The sequence below is a fragment of the Tupaia chinensis genome, unplaced genomic scaffold, assembly GCF_000334495.1.
Source record: "Tupaia chinensis unplaced genomic scaffold, TupChi_1.0 Scaffold000296_1, whole genome shotgun sequence".
NCBI lineage: Eukaryota > Metazoa > Chordata > Mammalia > Scandentia > Tupaiidae > Tupaia > Tupaia belangeri.
Window position 1 is genome coordinate 2171654 of NW_006159784.1, and position 25830 is coordinate 2197483.

The following is a 25830-nucleotide window of genomic DNA, read 5'->3' on the forward strand; positions in this document are numbered from 1 at the left end:
GCTGAATAATTTGGAAGAGTTCTTCAGATCGGTAAAATATAAAAGAAAAAGAAAAGATGAATAAAAGAAAAAATCAATATACTCTAGGGTATACTTTTATACAAGCACCTGAATTTCAGTGGCCATTACAATTCTTTAAGGCATGATAAATGTTCATTAGTGAAAGCACAATCTATTGACCCTGAGAACTCTCTGTTTATCACTGTTGGCTCATCCTGCCAAGCGCAAAGAAGAGGTGGACATGGAAGGCTTTAGCAATGCGATATTGACCTTACAATCATGACAGACAGAAAAAAGCTGATTTGAAAACCTGTAGATATAAGGGAGCTTCTTGTATTATTTTTGATATTTGTATTCTCTTTAGTCAAGCTGTGGATGATAACTCATGCTAGAGAGTTGCCTTTCCAAAGACACTGTAATCAAAAACGTGTGTGGGCCAGCCACAACGATGGAGCAATAAGAAACCTCTGCAATGCCGACATCAGATAGGAAGGTCCTAGGTTCATGTACTGAGGTGCCCCTGTGCCTGCCTGGTACCTGCATGAGTATCTGTGATCCTGGCTACCTGATGCTGAGGGTGAGTACTTCATAGAGCCCCTGCTGGGGTTGTCTGTCTCTCTCTCTCTCTTTCTCTCTTTCTCTCATGGAAGAAGTACTGGGTGATTAGGAAAGTCTTAAGGCATTTTTTTTTTTATTAGAAAAACAGAAAAATATATCATGACTTTCCCAAAGACTTAATAAATAAACTTTAAAAAATGCTTGTGCATACTTGGACACACACATAAACACAACTGGAGCAGAGATAGACAGAAAGGAAAACAGCTCTCTGACCACTGCATGATATCTAGGCGGAAGATAGCTGCTAGCTGTCCTTGTTTACTCTATGCTCACAACAGGAACCCAGTGACATGAAGGGGATATGACACATTTAGCCTGGGTACAAAAGCTACTATTCTGAGACCCTGTCAGATATAAAGTCGAGGTCTAGAATGGCCTCTCCAAGTAAGGTGCTAGAAACGAATAACTCTTTTCAGTGTAGATGACATAGTTTGGGATGATCATGGTTCCATGCAGGAGCCATGTCATTGGTTTTCTACAATTCTTTTTCTCTGTGTCTTCCTAGTATTTGTCAGGTCTCAAGAGGAGGACCCCATGCAAATACAGTGCCAAGTTTTCTGATATAAAAAGGGGCATGCCAAAGGGAGCATTCCATTATGGCTTCATCATGGGGAAATAATGCCTACAATTTGACTACATTTAATATCATGTAAGAAAGCACAGTGGTCTTTGGGTCTAAGAAAATAGCCATACCTGCTTTCCTTATAGTCTACAGGTGACAATCATTTGGAAACAGAGACTTGGATATTACAGCCGAAAGTGACAGCAAATTGTATTATGGAATGTAATAACCTGATTTAAAGGTCCCTTGTCTATTTTAATGATTCTAAATCACAATTTCCCAGGGGAGATGGTCACACTGCAATACCTTTTCCTTCCCAAATCTTGGGCACACATGCACACATGCCCGGCGTGATTTTTAAGCTACCAGGTCCAGGACTCAAACCATAGTCAGCCATGTGAGAGTCCAGCAATGTAACCACTATCTGTTGGACCCTCAGAATCAATCCTATTTCAGATCTTAGAACTGCACAATTTTCAGGGACCTTAGTGAGCATTTCATCAATGATCCACACTGTAGTCTTAGTGTTTTACCTGCAGTTGGGCTAAATAAGATTCTGGATGCACTGCTGTGTAATACCTATAGGAATACAATTATTTTACATACTTAGACACAAAACCATTACATTAGCCATTAACTCTAGTTTGAACGTTGCTGATTGCTTAGTAGCAGGACATACACTGATACTATCAGTGGAGTGATGCTAAAGTCTATTTAAATCTTACTTTATCATGTAAAATGATATCACAGTGATATATCTATTTCAAAGGCAGTGTCACTCATGGAAATACACCGGATCAGGGGTTGGGAAGTCTGGCCTGTGATCCTCATTACCCACATGAATTGAGAAACTCATGTATTCTGAGGAAGCCTCAGTTTCCTCATCTGTAAGCTGAGGCACTGCATAAAACTGGGCCTTGGAAAAGATCATACATCTGACCCCTTCACGGAATAGCTAGGAAGTGCCACTTTGTTCTTTCTCTGAAACTTAATGATGCCCAAACCCATCAGTTTCTCATCCCTTCTCAGTGACTTTCACTGCTATTTCCCTATCTCTGTCAACGATGTATTCTATAAAAGAATACATTTCTATAAAAAGAAAGTTTTCTATAAAAATAAAAGTCATTTCTGGACAAAGCTGGGCACATCTCAGACTAACCAAGGGCTTCAAAATAAAATACCTAAAAGTCAAGGCTGTGACTGAATCAAGATAATAGAGAGGAGATGGTGACAGAGAGGAAGTGGTGAGTCCTGGGGCATACTGAATACTGCCAGTTCTTATCCTAAAGGTATTCACGTTAAAACATGTTTAATCTGGGTGATAGCCAAGCAGCGTATATGTTTACAGTGAATAAGTCCATTACCAAAGGTAGTTGATTTCAGAAAGAAAGGCTCACCAAGGTCTCTGACAATTGTGCAGTTCTAGGGTCTGAAATAAGATTGATTCTGGGGGTCCAGCAGATGGCCTAGTGGTTACATTGCTGGACTCCCACATGGATGACCATGGTGCCAGTCCTGGACCTGGTGGCTTAAAAATCACACCGGGTACATGTGCATGTGTACCCAAGACCCCGGAAGGAGAAGGTACTGCAGTGCGGCCACCCTCCCCAGGGGTTGATTTCTCACTTTCTGTCTCACTGTCTCTCTCTCTCTCTGGTGAGTGCATTCTCCCTAAGGCAAGGAAAACTTCTAAAAAAAATTGATTTTGAGAAAGCTTGACTCTAAATGCAGAGTCAGTTTTACTTGATACATGTCAGAGTCCGAATGTTCTTCTTCTTAGAGCAGGCAATGTTTCCAAAAGTTTTAAAAACTCCATTGGCAGGACCAGCAGATGGTGTAATGGTTACATTATTGAATTTCCACATAGTTGACTGTGGTTTGAGTACTGGATCCAGGGGTTTAAAACTCGTGCCAGGTGCGTGTACATGTGTGCCCCAAAGTCTGAGAGGTAAACAAAAGAGAAGAGACCGTGGCATGGCCATCCCCTCTGGGGGGTGATTTCTCACTTTCTGTCTCTCTCTGTCTCTCCAGCAAGCACATGCACCCTATAGCAAAAATCTCTCTCTCTCTCTCTCTCAAAAAAAGTCATTGGCCACTTGGCGTTTGTTTTATTTCCTGCAATCATGAGAAACTTTTGGATTTCAATCTATGTGTTAATTTTCATAGCATCTCCCTCTGCCCTACTGAACTATGGTGGAGAAAAACAACAAGCAATTAAACGGGATCCTGGAGACTGAATGGTGTGGGGTAGGGAAGAGTGAGGGGTTTGCATTGCAAGCCTAGGTGAAAGTATGGGCTCTGCCACTTCCTGGCTGTTGGAACTATGGGCTAATTACCTTCAGCCTACCTCACAGGGTTGCAGGGAGAACAAAATGACTCAGTGCCAGATGTGGGGTCTACTTCTTCTAACCGCCCAGTAAATATAAACAGACCCTCCTTAGGAACCAGGTTCTATATAAACCACTGCTACAGAAGTGGACACAGATAGATGGTCCAGCTGGCCGTCTGACAAGGGAAACATGTAGGAGTTTGGAGTTCTTTCAGCTACAAGCTCCAACATTGCTTCCTCCTTCTATCTGAGTGGCTGTAGTGCTGAGTTCCACCACACACCAGTCCTATTCCATGCTGGGGAAGAAAAAACACCATATGAATATTGGGTTGCTTGGGAGAACACACAGGTAAGGCTGAGATTATTGACTTGAAAGAAAATACCTGCAAGGAAAGTGCTTGTTTTCCAGATTTGGTGAAAAATCTAGGAGACTTAGATTTTCAGCAAGTATAATAGACTTAATGAAGATAAACTATATTTCAGATTAAAACATGGATTAAGCCTGGATCGTTGATTTTACAGGCCCTGTGGACATGGACCTAGGATTTAGAGGCAAAGATAGAAGTGAGGTGAGTTTAATAGCATCACTTCAGTGTCATTAAGGTAAGGGGTACAGCCTGCTCTCTTAAGTGAAGACACCGGCTTCTTAGATACACTGAATTACTGAAATAGAGCCACATATGTACATTTAACAGAAACTAGTAAGTGCACACTAAACAAGTTATCAGCATTGGTAGACTCTATTATGTCACGATGTTTCTTTCTCAGGGCCAATTTACGATATGCCATGAAAAATGTTTCTGAGGTTGCCCGGGGAAGAGCTGAAGTCATAGCACATTTGCCTTTGAGCTATCAAAAAGTGATGTATTCTAAAACCTTATAGTTTTGCCCATTATTTCACCTAAATTATTTTTTTTTGGCCACTTAAGCTTAACCATTGAAAATTTCTGTTTCTATTCTGTGCCAGCCTCATTCCTCTTTAGAATTAGTCTTCTCATCTGCATTTGGAGTACATTTTACTTCCAACATTGTGCTTTTCATTAAACAGGAATTTTAGTTTTTTTTTTTTTTCAGCAATTTTACAGTCCCTATAAAAGCCGAGAGGCACATGTTTGTGCAGAACATGATTCTTCTGGACTCTGCAAGCTCCCTCCATCTCCTCCTGCCTCACGATGTCCCTGAGGTATGCTATCTCATAGCAGCATGTCTTTCTGTGTCTTACTGCTTACCGGTACCAAGGTAGATTTATCTGTTTACTAGTTATTACTTGGATTTGTGTAGCTATTTTTTTGCAGCTGACCTTAAGGGTCCCGTTTTCCCTTTTATTGTGCCAGACAGCTTCCTTGTCTCTTTCCTGAAGCACCATTAAAAAAGATAGGCACAAGAAGTCTTTCGGCAAGTACACACAGTGCTGCAACTGTGTCTCCTTCCTCCCTTAGCTTTATAATTAGGTGAACACAGAGTTTTCAACAGGAGGAAAACAATTGAGAAATTAAAGCCTTTGAAAAAGAAAGGTATTCAAGTATGTTGTGGCAGAAATTGCAAGTTGCCCATCACTATTTGTCTCTTACTTTCTTTCAAAGTAACACAAGGATAAATTTTCGGGTGAGTACATACACAGAACAAAGACTTCTTACCAGCTTCCTCAGGTGTGGCTGCATGACTAAGGTCTATTCAAGGAGATGGGAATATGCACAAATGAAAGCTTTTGGAAGTCTACTTGAAAGGCAGTTGGCATATACCCTTTACTCTTTTCATATTCTTTAGCTCTTTCCCCCTTTCTTTTTCTTTTCTTTTCTTTTTTTTTTTTTTGAGAGGTTTTTGCTATAGGGCTCATGTGCTCGCCAGACAGACAGAGAGAGACATAGAGATAGAAAGCGAGAAATCACCCTCCAGGGGGGATGGTCACGCCACAATCCTTTCTCCTGCATTCTCCTCTCAGGATCTTGGGCACGCACTCACACACGCCCGGCGTGAGTTTTAAGCCACCGGGTCCGGGATGCGAACCGCAGTTGACTACATGGGAGTTCAGCGACATAGCCATTATGCTAACTGCTGGTTCCCGCTTTTTCCCCCTTTCTAATGGGGAAATGTGGATGTGATGACTGGAGCTGAAGAAGCCATTTTGGTGTATGAAATGACCTTGGAATTGGGAGCTACAACCCATGACTGAAGCCAAAGACCCTGTGCATTTTATGGAACAGAGCTACTAATCAGCCTTGTGCTGCCTACCGTGGACTTGTATGTGAGAAAAAAGAACATTTTAGCTTATTTAAGCCACCACTATTTTGAATCCCTATTACGCACAATGGAACTTAACTCTACGTAAGGGTACTTATATCTCTTTAATTTATGTATTGTTAGTGTAGAACTTGAAATAGTTTAAATTATTTGTATAAAGAAGCATGGCATTTTGACAGAAGTAGTAGGACAGAATGTCTAGCAAAAGTACTATAACAATGCTTGTACAGTACAAATTTAAATATTTACTTATCTCCATGAGAAGCAGTCAACTTAATGGAATTGTTTTCAATTAAAGAAAAAATAGCATAACCTATTTTGTTCTAACTTATCATTCCACCCGATTTTTTTTTAAAATAATTACTACAAAATGACTCCTATAAGCACTGTCCTATATGCTAGCTTTTATAAGATCACTATAGCAATCCTGGAAGGTGAAAACGGTTATCCCCATTCTATAGAGGAGGGACACTAAAGGGAGACAGAAAGAGAAAGTGAGGGAGAAAAAAGCACTCAAGGGGAAATGGCAGTGTCACAATCCTTTCTCCTCCATTCTCTTCTCAGGATTTTGGGCATGCACACATGTGCACCATTGTGCTTTTAAAGCCACCAGGTCTGGGACTCAAACTCTGTGGTTAGCCATATGGGATCCAGTGGGTTATCAGAAGAGTCATGACTCATTGTTGCAGAGAAAGGAACATCATGACTTTCCTGACAACCTACTCCCTGTGTTAACCACCATGCTACCAGCAGGCACACAATTTTTTGAAAAAAATAATTACTACAAACTAACTCCTATAAGAACTGTCCTATATGTTAATTTTACAGGACCTGTAACAATCCTGGAAGGTGAAAACTGTTATCTCCATTCTACAGAAGAGGAACTGAGGCCTGAAGCAATTAAATAACTTCCTAGCCTCAAAGATCTCTGGTTGATTTTAGACTTCTATTAATGCTGTTCATATGAGGACGCTCATTTGATAGAAATCAAATTAATCTAACAACTTGAAATAAATGTGTATTTACTAAATAAAAATGATTGGTTTGCTGTTCATCTGAGTTCATGGGAAACTTTCATCTTCAAAAGGTTTTTTATTGCTTTACCAAAGTTTAAATTTTACAATCCTATTGGTCATTGATATTACTTCATAGGCTATCTAAAACACACACAGTTATAACCTAAGTGAATGAATTGAAAAGTACTGCATCTATCAATCACAATTTCCTAGTTTGACAATGTGAGTACCATTCTATTCACATAAGAACTTTGAAAAGATTAAAGTCAGAAAGTGACCTACCTTTTGAGTGAGCAGGGCTTGAACAACTTGGTTGGCTACCTTTAAAAATAAAAGAAAAAGTTGCCATTTATAACAGTGAGACTTTATGTGCATGGACTCTAATTTACCGATAAGATTCCCAAAGCTTCCTGTAGCTAATTAGCTTCTCATTTACCTCTTTCCTCTACTTCTAGAGGGTCTGATTTTTTCATAATAAGCCTTTCCTTCTAGGTAATATTTTGCTTTTGCCAAAGGTGACCTTGTTGCTAATTAAGATGGTTAGGCTGGAAAGATCATTCATACCTTGACTTCCACATTTCCATATTTGGAAAAATAATATCCTTTCATATGTAAAGTACTCCAAGAAGGCTAAAAAATGATATAGAGCAAAACACAATCCTAATTATCTGTACACAGTTTCTACACTTTGCTGATTTATAATGTCCTTAGCCTCTCCTTCCTATTCCTTTGCTGTGTATTTCACTGCCTAAAATCACTTGTAATACAGGAGGCTGAATGGTTAAGGGTGGGGACAACTCTTTGTTTCCTGTAACACCCAGCTTTCCTCCTCTGTGTTTTGCCATCCTCTTGTTACTGCTACCTGAGATGGAGTGGTAGTTGATGAATCTAGCTGTTTCCCCTTCTTCCTGAGAAACAGACTCCGGTATTTTTGTCTGAGTCCATCCAACTAGATTTTTCAGCCTCTCTTGTAGCTGAGTGTCCCTACTTGAGAATGACCTGGCCAAACTCTTTTTCTTAGGGACAAATCTCTAAGAAGGCAGCTCACTCCTTTTCTTTATTTTCCTCTTTGGGACATGAAAGTAATGGCTGGCACTTTGGTCAGAAAAGTAGGAAAAGCCTAGACCTGCTGATGTCTGGGAGCTATACTTTCTAGCACTGAACTGTTATTTTGAGTCTCTTTCAATACATAACCAAACAATTTTTAACAATATTTTAATAAACACTTATTTTCTTCAGGTATCAATTAGCTTTGGACAGAAGGGAAAGCTACACCCCTCCTGGGCCCATGGAAGTTAATCTTGATTAATCTAATCCCATCATGGCCATTCCATTCCCCTTCCAGTGGCTAGTTTAGGAGTGAGCATGTAAGGTACACGTGTAAAAACAATATGTATATGCTAATATTGAGTTGTCAGAAAAATTGTAAAGCATTTTTTGCATAGAAAAATAGACTACGATTTTCTAACACCAATATTTCATCCACATATTTCAAAACATTTGACAAAAATGTCACCTACTAAACTTTACCATAATCTTGAATCTACGTACTCGTGTGGCCACTGCTGATAAAATTAAGATAAACAAGTGAACTAGGGTTTTTTGGACAATACCTAAGTTGTAAACATTTAGTTTGTTAACTGAAACTGACAGCACTAAAGGCCAAGACAAAGTATTTAAATATGTTATATAAAAGGGGACTTCAAAACGTTTGTGGGAAGGATCACAGATGGCATAATGGATCCAATGCTAGACTCCCATGTAGTCAACCACGGTTCAAGTCCTGGACCCAGTGGCTTGAAAATCACACTAGGCATACGTGTATGCATACCCAAGATCCTGAAAGGAGAATGGAGAAGGGATTGCAGCGTGGTCATCCCCCCCCTAGGGATGACCCTCCCCCCCCACCACCAGAGAGTGATTTCTGACTTTCTGCCTCTCGGGTGAGTGTATGTACCCTATAGCAAAGATATCTCTCTCTCTCAAAAAAGCAAAAAAATACACACACACATACATACACACACGTATATATATATCATGGGAAAATGAAATGAAACTAAACATTTATTTTGGTTTAGCAAAAGGTTGTAATCCATGCATAGTTTTTAAATAATATGTATTTTTCATGAATCTTTTGAAAATTTCCTTTGTAAGGTACTTCTGTTCATTTATTTCTTCATTTATTCAATATGAACTTTCTGAGTATCTAATTGTAAAGCGAGAGGACTGGAGATATGGTTGTTGACGTCAAAGATTGATGTCGTATAGCAGGCTGGCAAGAACATAGTTATAACACAGTGTGATAAACATATGATCACCACGGTAATTCACCCATTCAGCTGGAGACCTGAGATGGAGTGGTAGTTGTTGAGTGGAGGGACACACTTTCATCTTCTTTCTGTCGTAGTAATACATTTATTTTTGGTGTCACTAAACTATTAGAGCTTATTTCACTGTCTAGTATAGTGGAACAGATTATAGGAAGAATGTTTTCATGGAGCTTAATTGTTTCTTCACTCAATATTGACGAAATAGCACATTCTTAACAACAGTTGGCTACAAGTAACTCTCATAGAAAATTAAAACACAAGCTGATGTCAAATTTTGGTTAGAAGACATTCACATCATAAGCAGTAAATGACTAGAATCAAATTAACCATAATTGATTATTTAACTGTATGTACAGGAGGAATTCTTCCATCAGAAGCCTTTCCAGATTTACATTGTTGACGCTGAGTAAAAAAGAAAGATTTTTCATGGAAACTAATCATGATTTTGAAGAAAAAGTATCCTTAGGTATTTTTTCAGTGAAGTGCAAGTTAAAGCAGCATGCTAAGGACTACCATAGACTATATGAGACCACACTCTCATTAAATAGGGCTTTATTTTTCTTTATCATCTTATTTGTATGTGATAACAAAAGTAATACATATTTTCAGCACACACAAATTAACCAATTATGTAGTTGTGAAAATATTTCAGTTCTTAAACATTCATTCCAATTTATAACTAACTGTGATTATTATTTTTAAGAGAGTTTTTTTTTTTTGCTATTTGGCACATATGTTCACTGGAAAGACAGAGAGAGATTGTGTGAGAAATCACCCCCTCCCCCTCAGGAGGGATGGCCAGGCTGCAATCCCTTCTCCTTTATTCTCCTCTCGGGATTTTGAGCATGCCCGCACACACACCTGGTGTGAGTTTCAAGCTGTCAGGTCCAGAACTCTAACCATGGATAGCCATGTGGGAGTCTAGTGCCTTAACCATTACACCATCTGCTTGTCCCAGAAACTGTGAATTTAAAATTGAACTATAGATCATCCATTTTATTACTGACAAATAAAACAAAACAGAGGAATCAAACTTTTCATTGTAGGTTGAATCAGAAAAAATATATCAAAGGTAAGTCATACTATAAATAATTTACTTCTTCTAGTTCTCAAACTTGGTATTTGATTTACATTCTCATAAAATTGTCTAATATCAACATTTTATTTTCTTCCTTCAAACCTGTCCCTAAGTTAAACCATTCTATGTAACAGGGGTCATATAAAAGAACTCTGTCCATTATTTAACAAAAAACACAGACTAATATCCTAACCATAATAGCCCACTGGAGGAAACATATTCAGTCTTTGCGACTCAAGTAGTTGCCTCATAGTCTTGCAGGCTCTATGTGATACAATTCCTTCTGGCATGTATTCTACCTGAAATTGTAAGGGTACACGAACACCTTATTTCTCTATCTACTGACATAGGGTTATATTATCCAGGACTCCTGGGTTCTTTGCAGAAGAGCAGGAAGTTTGTACAAATGCTTTCCATGGTACTGTCTATAAAGACAATTTCCAAGGTCTTGCTACTGGTATAACAGTCAAGCTTCCCAGAGGTATCAACAGAACAGTTGTTTGGCCCTTGTGCCTACAGCCTCTACTGGGCACATAAGATGATACCTAGAATAGGGCCCTGCTCTCATCCTAACATTATGCCCTACACATGTGGGCTGCAAATAATCGCACCTGCAGGCCCATCTAACGAGAACAAGCCAGTTCCGTCAAAAAAAAAAAAAAAATGGGGAAAACAACATCTGGACTGGGCCAAAGAGATCAATATGCACTGAGCAAAGCTGACAGTTCTGAAGCCCCTGGCTTGTTTTACAACTTCCCCTAGGTTCTCTGTGGCCACCTTTTTCCTTTTGCTTCTTGGAGATGAAGGAGGACTGCATGTAAAACAGAGATGCCAAGGAAAGGGCCTGAACACAGCTCTCTTTTTCTTCTCAGGCAAACTAGCTCCTCTGACCTCAACTAATTTCTTCCCATATAACTTTGGTCTTCCTCCGTGCCAGGCTTCTAGGAGTCAGGGGGGCATAATTCCTCTATGCACTCCCCTTGAATGAGGTGGGCAAAGGGAGAAGTCGGGGATGCATATAGTCTGTTGTTTCACTGCAAAACAGTACCTGAAGTTGAATGAGAAGCTAGACCAGGGAGTTATTTAGGACCCAACTGTTACCACTTTGAGAAGACCACCAAGGGTCAGGGTGGGGAAGTAGAGGGCTTTGGTGTTGGGTGGGGGCATGGGGAACTCAGAGAGCATCACGTTTGACAGGTCTCGTGCTATGCTTTCATGTGCCGCTTCAGTGCACAAAGCAACCACCATGTCGGCAACGCAACCTAAAAATCTGGTTAAGAAAGCAAGTGTTTTTAAAAATGTGCTTTGAAGAAGCTTTGTGTGCCTCAGAGCTTGGTGTTTCAATTGCACTGAAGCAGCTAGAGAAAAACATGAGAAACAAGGAATAATCACAAGAAGACTTGGGTTAAAAAACTGGCTGTGTTGATTTTATACACTGATAGGGACAGGCATAGGACAGTAACCTGATTCATCTCAGGCATAAGCAGGGAGAGTGGCTGCCTCCTGAGTTATGAGAAATGAAGGAGACAGCAGACATAATCAGAGAAACTGCCTAGAACAGGGCCTGATAGAAAATAGCCACCCATAAATGTTAAATGTGAATCTCTCAAGTCAGGTGAACTTCAGGGAATATAATGCATTTTAGGAAGGCTGTTAAGAAAGAATGGTTTAATATACTGAAAATCATTGATCTTTGTAATAATTGCTATATTGTTAAAAATCATTAATTGAAATAAGTAAATAAAAGAATACATAGTGGCCTTTAAAAACTGATAGCAGAAACACCATTTCTTCATAAATAGGGTCTAACATTCCAAATAATTAATCATAAGTTAATAAATAACTATTAGAATATAGTTGGCCTAAGGTTATATTTTAACTTTGCTTCCTGTATAATTTCATTTTAAATGTATCAATATTTTTATTTGTACCTATCATGTTTAAAAATAGATCTGGAGAAGCCATGTGAGTTTACTATCCTAAAATTACGTACATTTTAAATCTACGTTGTTTAAAATAAATCAGTGATTATCCAATTAAAAAAAAGAATGGTTTGGCAATAAGATATTTTATTTGTAAAGGAATGAGAAGGGATGTGCTTGTGTGTGGGAAGTGCTCAGGTATGTTTACATAATATACATGTATAAATATATGTCACTAAGCATGTATATGATTCATTTACCCTGTAAAATACACATGAGAAAGTAAGAAACTCCAAGAATTAATACGCTAGCCACACAACACAGGAAGAGGGTGGCTGTGGCAGTATTTGAACCCAAGTCTTCCTAATCCGAAGCTCTTGTGGTCTCTTTTAATTCAAATCAGAGCCTATTAAATGGGTTTCCAATTTTATTTCAGCTGATTTAGTTTTTGGATTATTTTGGGATTGCTGCATAACATATGAGCATTCATCTCTGAGGTGATAACTGAAGAAATTAGTCTAAATTTGTTATGTGGGAATTCGGGTAAAACTAATTTGGAAATTAATTTCCTGCTGATACTCTCAATTCATTTATTTAGTCATTTAACAAATATACGTTAAGCACCTAGTATGGGCCAAGAATCACGTAGGTCCTGCAGAGATGATGGCAAATAGATAATGACAAATGCAAATGTAAAATGGCAAATAATGTTAGCTGCCACCTCAAGGTGGTTAGACTCGGGTAGATGAGGAGTAGATCATCTGTGAATTTCATGACCCGTTCATGCAATGGGCATTCTGGAACATGTGAAGCCAACGACAGGATCGTTTTCCACCTATGTCTATAAAGACCTGGGGTGTAAAGATGATTAGAGTCCAGCTGTGGGACTTGCAGGAAGAGAACGTCTCAGGACATAATCTGCAATCTGGATGAGGCATGCAGAATGTGGGACAGAGAGACAGAAGAGAACTGTCCTTAACCACCTACTTCTGCCTTTACGGAGCCTTGTCCTAGAAAGCCCTGGGTTCTGTTTCTTTCTGGTTCTGAACTACATCCAATGATCTAATTTTTTCTACAGGGCCATCGGGTGTCTACAATGGTGCTCTTAAGTGTAGAAGTTGGACAAGAACTCAATCACAGAATCCTCATTGACTCTCAATGTGGGCCCAGTTCTGATGGTCTGAAGAGAAAGACATTTCTCCAACTTTTGGGTGCAGAGACTCCATCTAGATTTTTTGTGAAAATTGTCAATTTCCTTGCTCCACATATTGATTGCCAAGGGCAGAGTGAGGTCTACAAATGTGCATTTTCAGCAATTTTCACATCTTTCTTAATCCAGAGGGGGTCCAGGAACATGCTTAGAGAAACACTGGGATGGGTTTTTATTTTGTTTTGTTGTATTTTGTTTGTAGCTCTGTATGAACTCTGACGTTGTTGAGGAATCAGAAATGATGCCAAATTTCCACATGGGTCTCTGCTTTTGTTTTCTATAAGGCTTTTGCCAGGGTACATGTGCTCGCCAGAGATGAAAGAGACAGTGAGGCAGAAAGTGAGAAATTATCCCCCACAGGGATGATCACACCAAATCCCTTATTTTCCTTTCTCCTCCTAGGATTTTTGGGCACACATGCACATGGACCGGCATGACTTGCATGATATTCTCAAGCTGTCAGGTCCGGGACTTGAACCATGGTTGACCTTATGGGAGTCCAGCACGTTAACCACATGCCATTTGCTGGCCCTAGGTCCCTGCTTTTCTAACACTGTATCCAAGCTTGGTGGAGGGAGACTTTATCTTTGTCCTCACACTTTTGTAAAGTGCTCTTTAAAGTACAGCACTTACAACATCTAATTCAAATGGTTCTTAACCTTAGCTGAATATTGTATTCCCCTGGAGTGCTTTAAAATAATTCAAATGTCCTGACTCCATCCCAGACCAGAATCAGATCAGAGCCTCTGATTTCTCAGGTAAGCTGGGTAATACTGCTCAGGTAACTCCAGTGTGCAGACAAGGGTGAGAACTTGCCTTCCGGGTTCTCAGATTCACCAGCCCTAGCTTCTGCTGAAAGATGCCCTTTCCAATGCTGCCCCCTTCATCCTGGCCCACCCAGTATTCCTCTGGTGACTGTCCTTGGTGTTCCCAAATCCCCATTGCACACAACTGAACCCATCTATCAATAAATGGTGGTTTCAGGAGAAGTTATTTCACTAATATGATATGTGACATTATAGTTCTCTACATGGAAATGCATAGCTGGTTTGGAAGGCACTATGGCTAAGGCGACACTGCAGACAAATAGCAATTTACTGTTTGCCGAAAAAGTATCTATCAAATACTAAAACTAAGAAAAACTCCTAACTCTCAAGGAAAAACAAGATTAATCCTCGGTTTTGCCTTTGCACTTCAAAGTGGGAGATTAGACAGAGTGAAGCAGAGGTGAGGGTGAAGTGTGTGTGTGTGTGCACCTGTGTGCATTTGTGTGCCTAGCAAGCCTATGTGTGTGTTTGTATCTATGGATACCAGTCTGTCTCATTCTGAATAAATATACCCTTTCATTAGAACACACAGAGAATTTCAGGTTCTCAAGTGTTTTTCCCAGCTCCTCAATATGTTCATATCCCCAAAAATAACAATCGATGAAAAAGGATTGAAGAACATTTTAAATTAACATTTTGTCCACCTGTGTATATTTTATAAAACCCGCTAGAAAGGAAATAATTTACATGAGACCTTATCTTGTTAGTTTGTCTAATTAGTATAAGAAGTCTTGAAAAGAATTTCCAGTTGGCATCATTACTACATTCAACTACCCCTTTGAGAGTGTTCTCTTACAATTCATGGAAATGGATTGTCTACCCTCATGCAATTAGTTATAGAACAACTGGCATGTGTAATCAGGGGCCAGTATTCATGAATACAAAACATTTGTATTGCTCAGAGGTGGTTCTTTGTTGCAAATCACCTCTTTGGCAGCAGTTAATTTTTGCAATTAAGAACGAAATGACTCTCCTTCTAAAAATTCTGTATTCAGTAGAAACCTGATATGAACTGATTTTGTGGGTAAAAACGCATGTTTTATCTGATATATTCTGATGAAATGTACAGAAAATTGGCATGGGACACTCACAGAAAACAGACTGTGAGTATCCATAAAGAAATACTGAGAGCTTTTTGATTGATGGAGAGAATGACCTACAGGAGGACTGTGACAAATAAGTTCCTGTGGTGTGAGTCACATCAATTTGACTTTTGAATACAGATAAAATCTCATCAGAAACTTCCGTGCAAGAGGTTAAAGTGAAACTTTGATGATCAATACATATGACCCAAGGGCATTATTTGCTGCTTTAAATATTCTTGGATTATATTTGGTCTTTCTTGCTCTAAACTTTGATTGGATTCAGAGCCCAGGGATCAGGGGTGAAGAGATGCTGAATTGGCCTCTCTAGACTGAGTCATTTTTTCCCCCTTTTATGTCAGCTCACTTTTCTGATTCTTTAACTTTGGCCATTGTTTTAAGTCCCATAATGGCAGAGAACTACAAATAAGCATTCTGTTTCAGTAACTGAGTCATTTGGCTGGGAACATAAAACAATTAAATATCAAATATTAAACAATTTTCTGGGCATATGTCTGAGAGTTGTCAACCATGCGTAAGTAACTACTAACATGAAGTTGTCTATTTACAAGGACAGGGGCTCAAACCAGCATACACCAACATCTTTTGAAGAGCTTGCTGGCAAAGAGATGGCAGGGCCCATGCCAGAGTCTCTGACTCTGCAGATCTGGAGTAGGCCTGGGAATATGCACACCTAAGAAGATCAGAGTAGGCTGACGCTGTTGGTCCAGAGTCAACATTTTAAGAACTGATGTCAGGAAAACACCATGTACTGTACTCAGAGAAAACACACCTGCAATTTGAGAGCAATGTGTGATGGTGGTATGGTATCACAGGTGGGGCTTGAGCCCGTCATTGACAGTCCAGCACATCAACTTCTGGGATAGTGTGTGGGAGAAGAGGGGGATGGAGAAGGTAAGACATATCGAGGGAGCTTGATATTTGGAAAATGTTTTCCTAATTGTTGGTGAGCAAGAGAAACCCGAAGCTGTGTGTGCTGAGGGGTTGAGTATCCTTTTACCTGAAATGGGTGGGATTAGATGTGCTTTGGATTTGGGGATTTTTTTTTTTTTTTTGATATTTGGAATACTTGGATTCACATAATTAGGTATTTTAGTGTAGGACCCAAGTTTAACACAATATTTATGTTTCACATACACTATATACACCTATCCTGAGAGTAATTTTATACAATGGTTTTGTATTTCAGTGTTTGGATTCCAAACTGTCACAGGTGGTCAGGTGTGGACTTTTCCATTTGTGGTGTCATGTCAGTAATTCAAAAAGTTTCAGATTTTGGAACAATACAGGTTTTGTATTTTCAGATTAAGCATGCTTAACCTATCTCACTGGTAAGACAAAGGAATTAGATTAAATGCCGTTTTCTCTCAAATCGGTGCCAGGCACATTATAACAAACTTCAAAGTGACTCAGGATATGGGTGGATTTCAAGGTGTTCAAGGGCAGATGACTAAAGGAGTTGTTTTATTTATTTATTTATTAATGATGTCAACAGTTTATATCCTCCCATACTGACAGATAAAAACACGTACTGGGTCGTCAGAAAAGTCATAATGCATTTTCACATAGAAATGCATAGAAAAATGCTAAGCACAAAGCTTATATTCACAAATAACTTTCTGCTTAAAGACAAAATCTCCATTAATAATTTCCATGTCATTATTAATCAAAATCTCCATTAATAATAACATGGAAATTTTGTTATTTAATGCAACCATTAATCTATATATTATCAATAAAACTTAAACAGTTTTTTTTTTTTTTTTTGAGAGAGATTTTCGCTATAGGGCGCGTGAGCTCGCCAGACAGACAGAGAGAGACATAGAGACAGAAAGCGAGAAATCACCTCCCGGGGGGATGGTCACGCCGCAATCCCTTCTCCTCCATTCTCCTCTCGGGATCTTGGGCACGCACGCACACATGCCCGGCGTGAGTTTTAAGCCACCGGGTCCGGGACGCGAACCGCGGTTGACTATGTGGGAGTCCAGCGACATAGCCATTACGCTAACTGCTGGTTCCCAAAACTTAAACAGTTTTTAATCACAAAACTTAGCTTATACTCATTGGACATGCATCAATAATCTATACATCTTAACATTACACCAGGAAAGAAACTAAATATAAATAACAAATCCAATTTCTGATGAGTTCCAGAGGAGAGCTGATGAGTGAGGTGAATGGTCAGTCCCAGCTGGAAAACAGCACCGATTGAAGATACAATCCCTTACGGCGTGAGGGAAATAGCTAAGGGGAGGGCTGGCACTGTGCACACACACTCTCCCTTGCCTCCCAGAAGCTCTCAAAACACCCACCATATTTTTCCTCATCTCTTCATTATCATCACATAATATTTATTGAGTTCACTCATGCGTGTGGCCCTGTCTTCTTCCATTCTGCTCAAATTTTCTTCTTCATTTCCCTTTCTCTTCTTGGCTTGTTCTCAATCTACTGAGTTTAATCCCCTCTGGCTGCCAACTGTGAACAACATCTCCACCCACTAGATCAAGAATCTGCCTTTTAGAAATGGTGTCCAATTAGAGATACAACGTTCCCAGACATGGATTTTCTCACTCATAGGCAGGAATCAGAAGGAATTTATCGTACAGTGAAGCACACCCTAGCTGTGCCCACAAGAATATTAAACAATAACTAAAAGGCATTTATGGATGCTTGTACAAGGAATAAGGAAGAAATGGTGTCAGGGAGAGAAGGAGGCAGACACACACACACACACACACACACACACACACATTCTGACTGCTCTTCCTTTTCAATGGTCATGTGCTTACAACCTTCCTTGGGAGGAGAAAATGTCAATGTCCTATAGAGGCCCATAGGTAATATGTGCATGTAAGATCTAACTGTGGAATCCTAATAGTCCAGCTTCTTAGCATGAGCAGCTCCATCCACCTTACCTCATCAAGACATCTCTCATACTGCTCCCTCTGGTTTTCATTTTCCAAAGCCAATGCTGAATTCTCCGCCTGCAGTAAGATACAAAAATAATACAAATAAATCAATGAAATGATGTGTTATGTGACAACTTATTCAATATAGTTACTAAATATATCTCCTCAGGATCTAAAATAATCTTTTAGAAGTACCTTTGACAAGTTTGCTCAAAGTACTATTGTAAATATCTCAGGGATGACTTCTGTCTTATCAGTCTGCTCGCAAACACATGACGATGTTAAGAAATGCAATATTTGATATTCTGAGCAGGTAGAAAATCAAATCATGGCTTGATGTGAGAGTGTTGCGTAAAAAGATTACAATGTTTATTTCATTCTCTGAAAATGTAAATGTAAGAAATGCCTTAATCCACTTCATTAAGACCTGTCATAGTCTCACAGTCTAATATTTGTGCAGGCCACAGAAAAGAATGTCTGGCAAAGCCATGAACCATAATTCCAAATGCAAACTAAACATGTTATTTTCATTGTTCACCAATGACTTTTGAACATAAGAAGATAATGAGAAATGTAAGACTTGAGCTAGACTTATACATCCCTCTTCCTACCACCACTCTCTTACATGATTGCTTTTATGTTCCTTTTTATGTTCCTCAGAGTCATGTGGCTATTTGAATGTCAGAAAAGCTTACTAGGTAAGTACCAGGAATAGCGATGAGGGGGGAGGAATCATATAAGCATAGGAGGTTTTAGAAGGAGCATGACATGGCTTTAGGAGAATGGCACTCTCCACCTGCTGACCACTTCTATCACAGCTACCCTGGGCTGAATTCTGAACTGTGCATGTTAACCCTTCCTGGGGCTGTGACAATGACCACCAGCCCTAGTTTCCAAGCAAACTTGGCTCTACCCACTCCTTCACTCCACTCCCCTTGTCACTTGGAAGCATGGGTAGGTGCTTCGAATAATTATTTTCAAAAGTATGGTTTGAAAATAGAGCAACAGAGATCAACACTTTTCTGTCATAGCTTTTTTTAAACTTTCTATTCAGAAATTATTTCAAACTTAGGATTTGCAAGAACAGTATAAAGAATGCCCACATACCCCTCCCTCAGATACACTAATTGGTAATGATTTGCCACATCTGCTTTAACATTCTCCTCCCCTCCCATTTTTTTGTCCTGCCACTTGAGCAGAAGTTGTAGACATGATATCTGTTATCCCCAAATACTTCCGTGTAGATTTCCAAATAACAAAGACATTGTCTTACACAACCACAGCATACTCATCAAATCCAGGAATATGAATACAGTATTCTAATCTAATCTGCAATTCTTATTTCAAGTCTCATCAACCAGCTCAATAACATTCTTCGTAGCAAAGATTTCCCAGTGTACAGTCGTACCCAGGATCATGCATTATATGTATTTGCCATAGTCACTTATCCAGTATCCTTTATCCTGGAATAATTCCTTTGACTTTCATGTTATTGATTTCCTTCACTCCCTGACCTCCCAGAGTAGTTATTCTGTAGAATGCCCCTTAACGTGGGTTTCTCTGAAGACTCCTCATGCATACTTGGCAGGAAGAGAACAGAAGCGATGCAGGGTCCTTTTCAGGGCATCTTATCATTCATGCACGTCCATACTGTCCATGCATCCTACTGCAGAACATGGTTAAGGCAGGCTTAGCCAAATCACTCTACTATAAGGTTATTATCTTTCCTTCTGTTATTAATAAGTAATTTGTGAGGAGACACTGTGAGACTGTAAAAATGCCCTATTACTTTTCAAACTTTTGCCTTCTTAGTTTAGCAATCATTGATAATATCTTATAGTCTATCTACATTTATGAGCTTTCATTCTATCATAAGAAAGTGCTTTTCTTATTTATTTTTTAGTATGCATACATGGATTTTATATTACACAAACAGTAATAAGGTATTACTATAAATATTTATTAGTGGGTACTATGAACAACTATATGCCAACAAACAAGAAAATCTGGATGAGATGGAGAAATTTTTGGACACATCTATCAAGATTGACCCACGAGGATGTAGAAAGTCCATAACATTGTGTTCAAAAGTTACTACATTGGTTGGTCCCCTCTTAATGTGGCTATGCTATTCATTTAAAATTCAGTTCAATTCACTTGTGTCTGATGGTTTCTCCTCTTCTTAATTTCATTTTTATTGAGTATATAAAACGTTAATTGATTCCAAAGGTCAAAATTATGCTAAAAGGTATATACTCCAGTGAGGTGTGCCTCTCTCTCCTGTCCCACTCCTCCCTACCCCTTGGAGGTTCCTCGGTAGTGCGCATCCCCTCCCCTGCTTTGCTGGTCTTTCGGGTGTTACATACAGTCCATGTGAACCACGCTCACAATCACTTCTACCCTGCCCCACCCTTGTTCCCACCTCTTTAATGGATGATGAGTGGGGAGACTGGATTTATACTTTCTTTTTTTTCTAAAGCATTTTGAAATTTCCTCCTTTGTTCTTCTCCTTTTAAAGCCATATGCCAAATGGCACCTCTTCTTTCCTCTTCATTGCTCCCCGAAGGCTTCTCCTCTCTGAGACAGTCTCCCGGGGTTTGCACACTCTCAAGCCTTGCCCTGCGGCTGGACGAGAACCACGTGTGTCCATCTCTGTTCTGATGACCATGGCACTGGCCTTTCCCACTCTGTGTGCGCCTCCCTCTCTGCTCTCCGCTACCACCTTCTGGACCTGCAAGTTGGCAGCAGCAGTTAGTTCTGTGGTTATCAGAAATGTGAACATTCTCTGTTTCTGATAATGCAGAAGGCATGGGTTATGTGTGGGTTTTGTTTGTGCATGTTTCCTGGCTTAAATGTTTTTATTCGTAGATGCATGGAAAGTTTCAGAGTTAGGTCAGTTTGTTATTTAGTTTAATCAACCATAAAATCTGGGTGAAATGAATGACACAGGATGGATCACAAGAGCTGAGGAAGTCTGCTGGAGAAAGGAGATTTGAAGACACTCTTACCATCTTGATAAATGTCAGATTATCTCAGTTCAAAGCCCAGGACTCAAGCCCCCCATTTCTTCTTCAGGTTTCTGTGCTAATCCTTGGGCTCATTCTCATTCCTTGGGGCCTGAATTCCCATTTTAACATCCCCCTCACACTCTAGTACCTCAGGCGGGTTCCTGCCATGTTTCTTCAGTTCTCATCTTTGACAGACATCTGCCACACAGTCCAGCCCTTCTGCCCTCAGGCCACTCATCGGCTTGGACTTTCTCACTACTGATTACTGTTAGATCGCATCTTTTCTTTAGTCCTCACCCACTGTAAACAGCTTTTCCTGACTTGATTTTTCCTTCAGGGAATGGTTTTGACCTGTCATGCTGTACCTGCGCCTGGTATAGCCACTCGCTTCCTCCACCAGCGCAAATGCAAGGACACTTCCATTCCATTGCAGGTGACTGGGCTATGCCAGGTTGTAATCTTTAGTAAGCTCTTTAACACTGCTGGATTTAGAGAGCTTTCATCAATAAACAAAGAAAACAAAGTAGTCCATCTAAAAAGCAACTTCCCGCTCAAATATTGGGATACCAAGAATTACAGGGGACACTGCAACAATTCTGATTCTATAGTTCTTTCCCACAAATCAAATCACCACTTTCATTGGAGAAAGTCAGCTTTTGTGGAGTCTCCTGCTCCTGCTTTTAAGAAGGCAAGGGCACAAAGGATAATGGGAAGCGATAAAGGAACACCACCACCAGTTTAGGTTGTTTTCACTTTAAATGTGTTAGAAAAACGTGTAAGAAAATAGAGCTGAAAGTGGGAATTTATATGGGATATCTGTATCTTGCTGCTACCAACAATATCACTTTGCAATAATGCCACAATCGATCCATTCAGATAATTACCATCATTACACCGTTTACATCTCTTGCCTCACGTTTACTACTCTGACAATCTATCACAGCCAAGCAAATTAAATACCTGAAGGGTGCTAGTGAAGACACAATAGTCACATTTATGGTTACTGTGTTCAGTTACAGAGACCAATTTAATTGATGTAATCCTACATATCCCAGGGGACAAATGAGATATTAGCAATTATGCCAGTGAAGTTAAAATAATCTTGAACTCATGATTTTCTTTAATTCATTTGCATGCATTAGAGATTCCGGATTAACCTGCTACCACCATGTAACAACAGACGGGGGGAAAAACAAACAGGGAAAAAATATCTCTTAATTAAATGTAATTTAAAGAAATCGTGAACACTTATATAGCAGGGATGGAAACAAATAAGGCAAAGCGGGAAAGAAGAGAAAATGTAGATGTCACTGCTAAGAATTATAGAAATGATAACACAGATCTTTTCCTCCTTTAAATAAGTATATTATTAAATCAATATGCCCAGGGGATACAATTACAGTATTTGAGTCTATGCCAGAGTGAATTGTTGTGTCCAGTTTCATCTTTCAGAACCATCCAAAACTTCGGCTCACCCTACTCCATGAAATAAATTTCCTGTGCACTCTAACTTCCCCACAATTCCACATGATAGTGATTTAAATACGCTTCTGGTTTCAACTCTAAAAATTCTTAAATGTCCTAATAAAATCAAACAGCATCATAGAACAAATCCATACCATCTTGGATCACTGTGGGAAAGGGGCCTGAATTAAAATGCATTTAAAGGAACTATTTTCTTAGAAGTTTTAGTAAATAGATATGCTGGCCAGAGCTCACCAACAAATGAACAAACTGATACTTCTAAAACCACTGGTCTGCATTCATTCTCTAGAGGTACAGTATTCTTGAAATCGGTTTATATTGTAATTTACATAATACATCCTTTCCCACAAATCAAAGGTAGACTAGCTCCGCAAACAAAGGAAACTTCCCTGTGTCAAAAATAATGGCTCTGCGGCAAGCGTCTCATCTCTTATGAACCTGTCCTGACTCATCCTCCGGAATTTACACTTCCGCTGCGCCACCACCTGCGCCACGTCCCGAGTCAGAGCTGGTCCCGATTTATCTCATGAAAGTCCCCGCTCTTGTGCCGTGCTGTCGGTTCTGTTGATCTAGACTGAATGTGCTTCCCTTTCCCGTTGACCTTTTTATATCCAGTTCAGGTTTTGTGCTCTGACTCAGATCTGCACTTCAAGATGAAAATGGGGACACACATTTAAATGAAGTATAATTAGGAAGTGCAAAAACGTTCTAAAGAATCCCCCTGTACCTCTCACTCAAGTCCTCAAAGGTTAATTTCTACCACACTTACCTTTTCATTTGTTTTATACTTACTGACATCTAAAAATAACTTTCTAAATATATTTGAGAGTAAAGTGCAGACACAACGTCCATTTACTTTTTAATATTTTCGTTGTATGTACTTATCTACATAGCCAGGGTACACCGCAGTCCCTCTTATCCACAGGCCAGATGAGAGGCAGAGGCACAGGAGGCAGGACACACTGCGTGAGCCTGAAGCCACGAGACAAGGGCTGGGGTCTAGGCTCAGGTGCATGGGATCACACTGGGAGTACCCATGGCTGGAAGGCTGGGGGGAGGAGAGAATCACATGGCAGCACAGATCTTGTCAGGGGTCCCCGTCTCCCTGTCTCTTTCTCTCTCTTTCTGTTTTTGCCTTTTCTCATGACAGAAGGAAATAAACTTTAAAAATGTGTTTAAAAAAGCAAATTATACACTCAGGCTAAAATCTTCAGTGTAAATACTGTCATATTAAATATAAAAGTGAATAATGGCTGATACTAGCCAATACCCATTTCAGAGAAAACCATGGTTTAACAATGACGAAAAAAGAGCAAACTGAAAACGTGCCATGGAATTGATAAAAATTGAGCAGGGGTAGAGCTGTATGGAGGAAAGAAGGTACAAAGATGGGGATAACCTCTGAAGGAAAAAGGAGACAGAGAAGAAAAGTGCCAGCCTCTAGTAGGCAGAGGACCACACCATGTGGCTTTCTCTCCTGCAACAGCTGGTCTTTTCCAAGTGACTTCTTCCAAGCTTGCTGAAAACCAAGGCAGAAGGTCAGAATATGATCAGAAAAAAGGCATGTTTTGAAACTCAGGGCTTGGCCCCCAAGATGGCAAAGTGTGCTCTTTGTGCTTGCTACCCTGAATCAGAGTCCCATGGTAGTCCATTTCAATAATTCACTTGATGACTAAGGTGCCGTCCCAGCAACTTCAGTCTTTGGGCTGAGGAATTCAGATTCAGCATTCCAGGCAAAATCGAGAAACCTCCCAAATATCCCCAATTATACTGTACATAGTTTGTTCTATTTTGAAAGCCATCTGAAAATGCTAAGAGGAGAAAGAACCCTGGGAAGACCTAAGTATGCCTTAAGCTTGCCATTCAAGGGAGCAGATTTCAATCTAGTCAGTGGTATATAGCCTGAGTGCAAAGGACACCAGGACCTGGGCCTGGATATTGAATCTCTTTCCTTCCATCATCATCAATTCAAACATATGGGGTTTCTGGATCATCCATCTTCACAATTCCGGTTGCCGGGGTGACGATGCACTAAGGGTAGATGACTAAAGGGTTTTTCCCATTAAGTGTATTTAAGAGTTACAGTCTCCATGCCCAGGCAATGCCATGGGCTGCTGGGCATCTTTGAGGCAAATTTTGTCATCCTAGAAAATGTCAGTAGTCATAAACCCTGCCTACCCAGCACAGGAAGAAGTATTCCATACACACACAGGGACAGTCTCACACTGTTCTTGCTCTCACATTCAACAAACATTAAGAATGTTGGTTAGGAGAACCAGCAGTTAGTGTAATGGCTATGTCGCTGGACTCCCACATAGTCGACCGCGGTTCGTGTCCCGGACCCGGTGGCTTAAAACTCACGCCGGGCGCGTGTGCGTGCGTGCCCAAGATCCCAAGAGGAGAATGAAGGAGAAGGGATTGCGGCGTGACCATCCCCCCTGGGGGGTGATTTCTCGCTTTCTGTCTCTCTGTCTCTCTCTCTCTGTCTGGCGAGCACACGCGCCCTATAGCAAAAAAAAAAAAAAAAAAGAATGCCGATTAGATCCAGGACTGGCAGAAGCATCATAGACATACATTTAAATAAAATGGTGTCTTTGTCTCAAGGAGTTCAGGGTTCATACAATGAGAACATGTGATGGAGGACACGTCCCCAAGTTTATTTTTGAAGAGTTGAATAGGAAATACTTCATAAGAAAACCTCTGTGTAATTTCAGAATTTAAATGCTTGGACACAGTTTTGGGGCATCAGTTTGCAAGCAAGAATGTGCACCGAAGTCTTGGTGGGCTAATAAGTCACAGATTTCTGGGCACCAACTCCCATCTTTGGATTCAATGTGCCTACAGCAGGACCAGGCGCTGCAATGCCCAGGTGGAGCTGTGACTGCTTGCCTCAGTCACACTTAGAGAACCAGCATTTTAAAACAAAAACTATTTGAAGAGACAAAGAAGGGCACTATATTGTAGTAAAGGGTCAATTGATCAAGAAGATATAACACTTATGAATATCTATGTGCCTAACACAGGAGCACTTAAATATATGAAGGAAAGACTGTCAGATCTAAAAGGGGAGATAGACTACAACACACTAATTGTTGGAGACCTCAACACAGCGGTAGACTATGTGGCAGTCCAGTGACATAGCCATTATGCTAACTGCTGGTTCCCCACTTTTTTTTTTTTTTTTTTTTAGGG

At 39.9% G+C, this 25830-nt stretch overlaps 1 protein-coding gene across 1 annotated transcript in view; it reads right to left on the reverse strand.

The window, feature by feature from the left end:
- The window catches only part of NCKAP5 (NCK associated protein 5), a 732277-nt gene that overhangs the window by 216639 nt on the left and 489808 nt on the right, over window positions 1-25830 (reverse strand). The window contains exons 6-7 of the mRNA XM_027772766.1: window positions 18152-18220; window positions 7049-7087 (exon numbers count right to left, since the gene is read on the reverse strand). Coding sequence (XP_027628567.1) covers window positions 7049-7087; window positions 18152-18220 — 108 coding nt within the window. The remainder of the gene's footprint in view (window positions 1-7048; window positions 7088-18151; window positions 18221-25830) is intronic.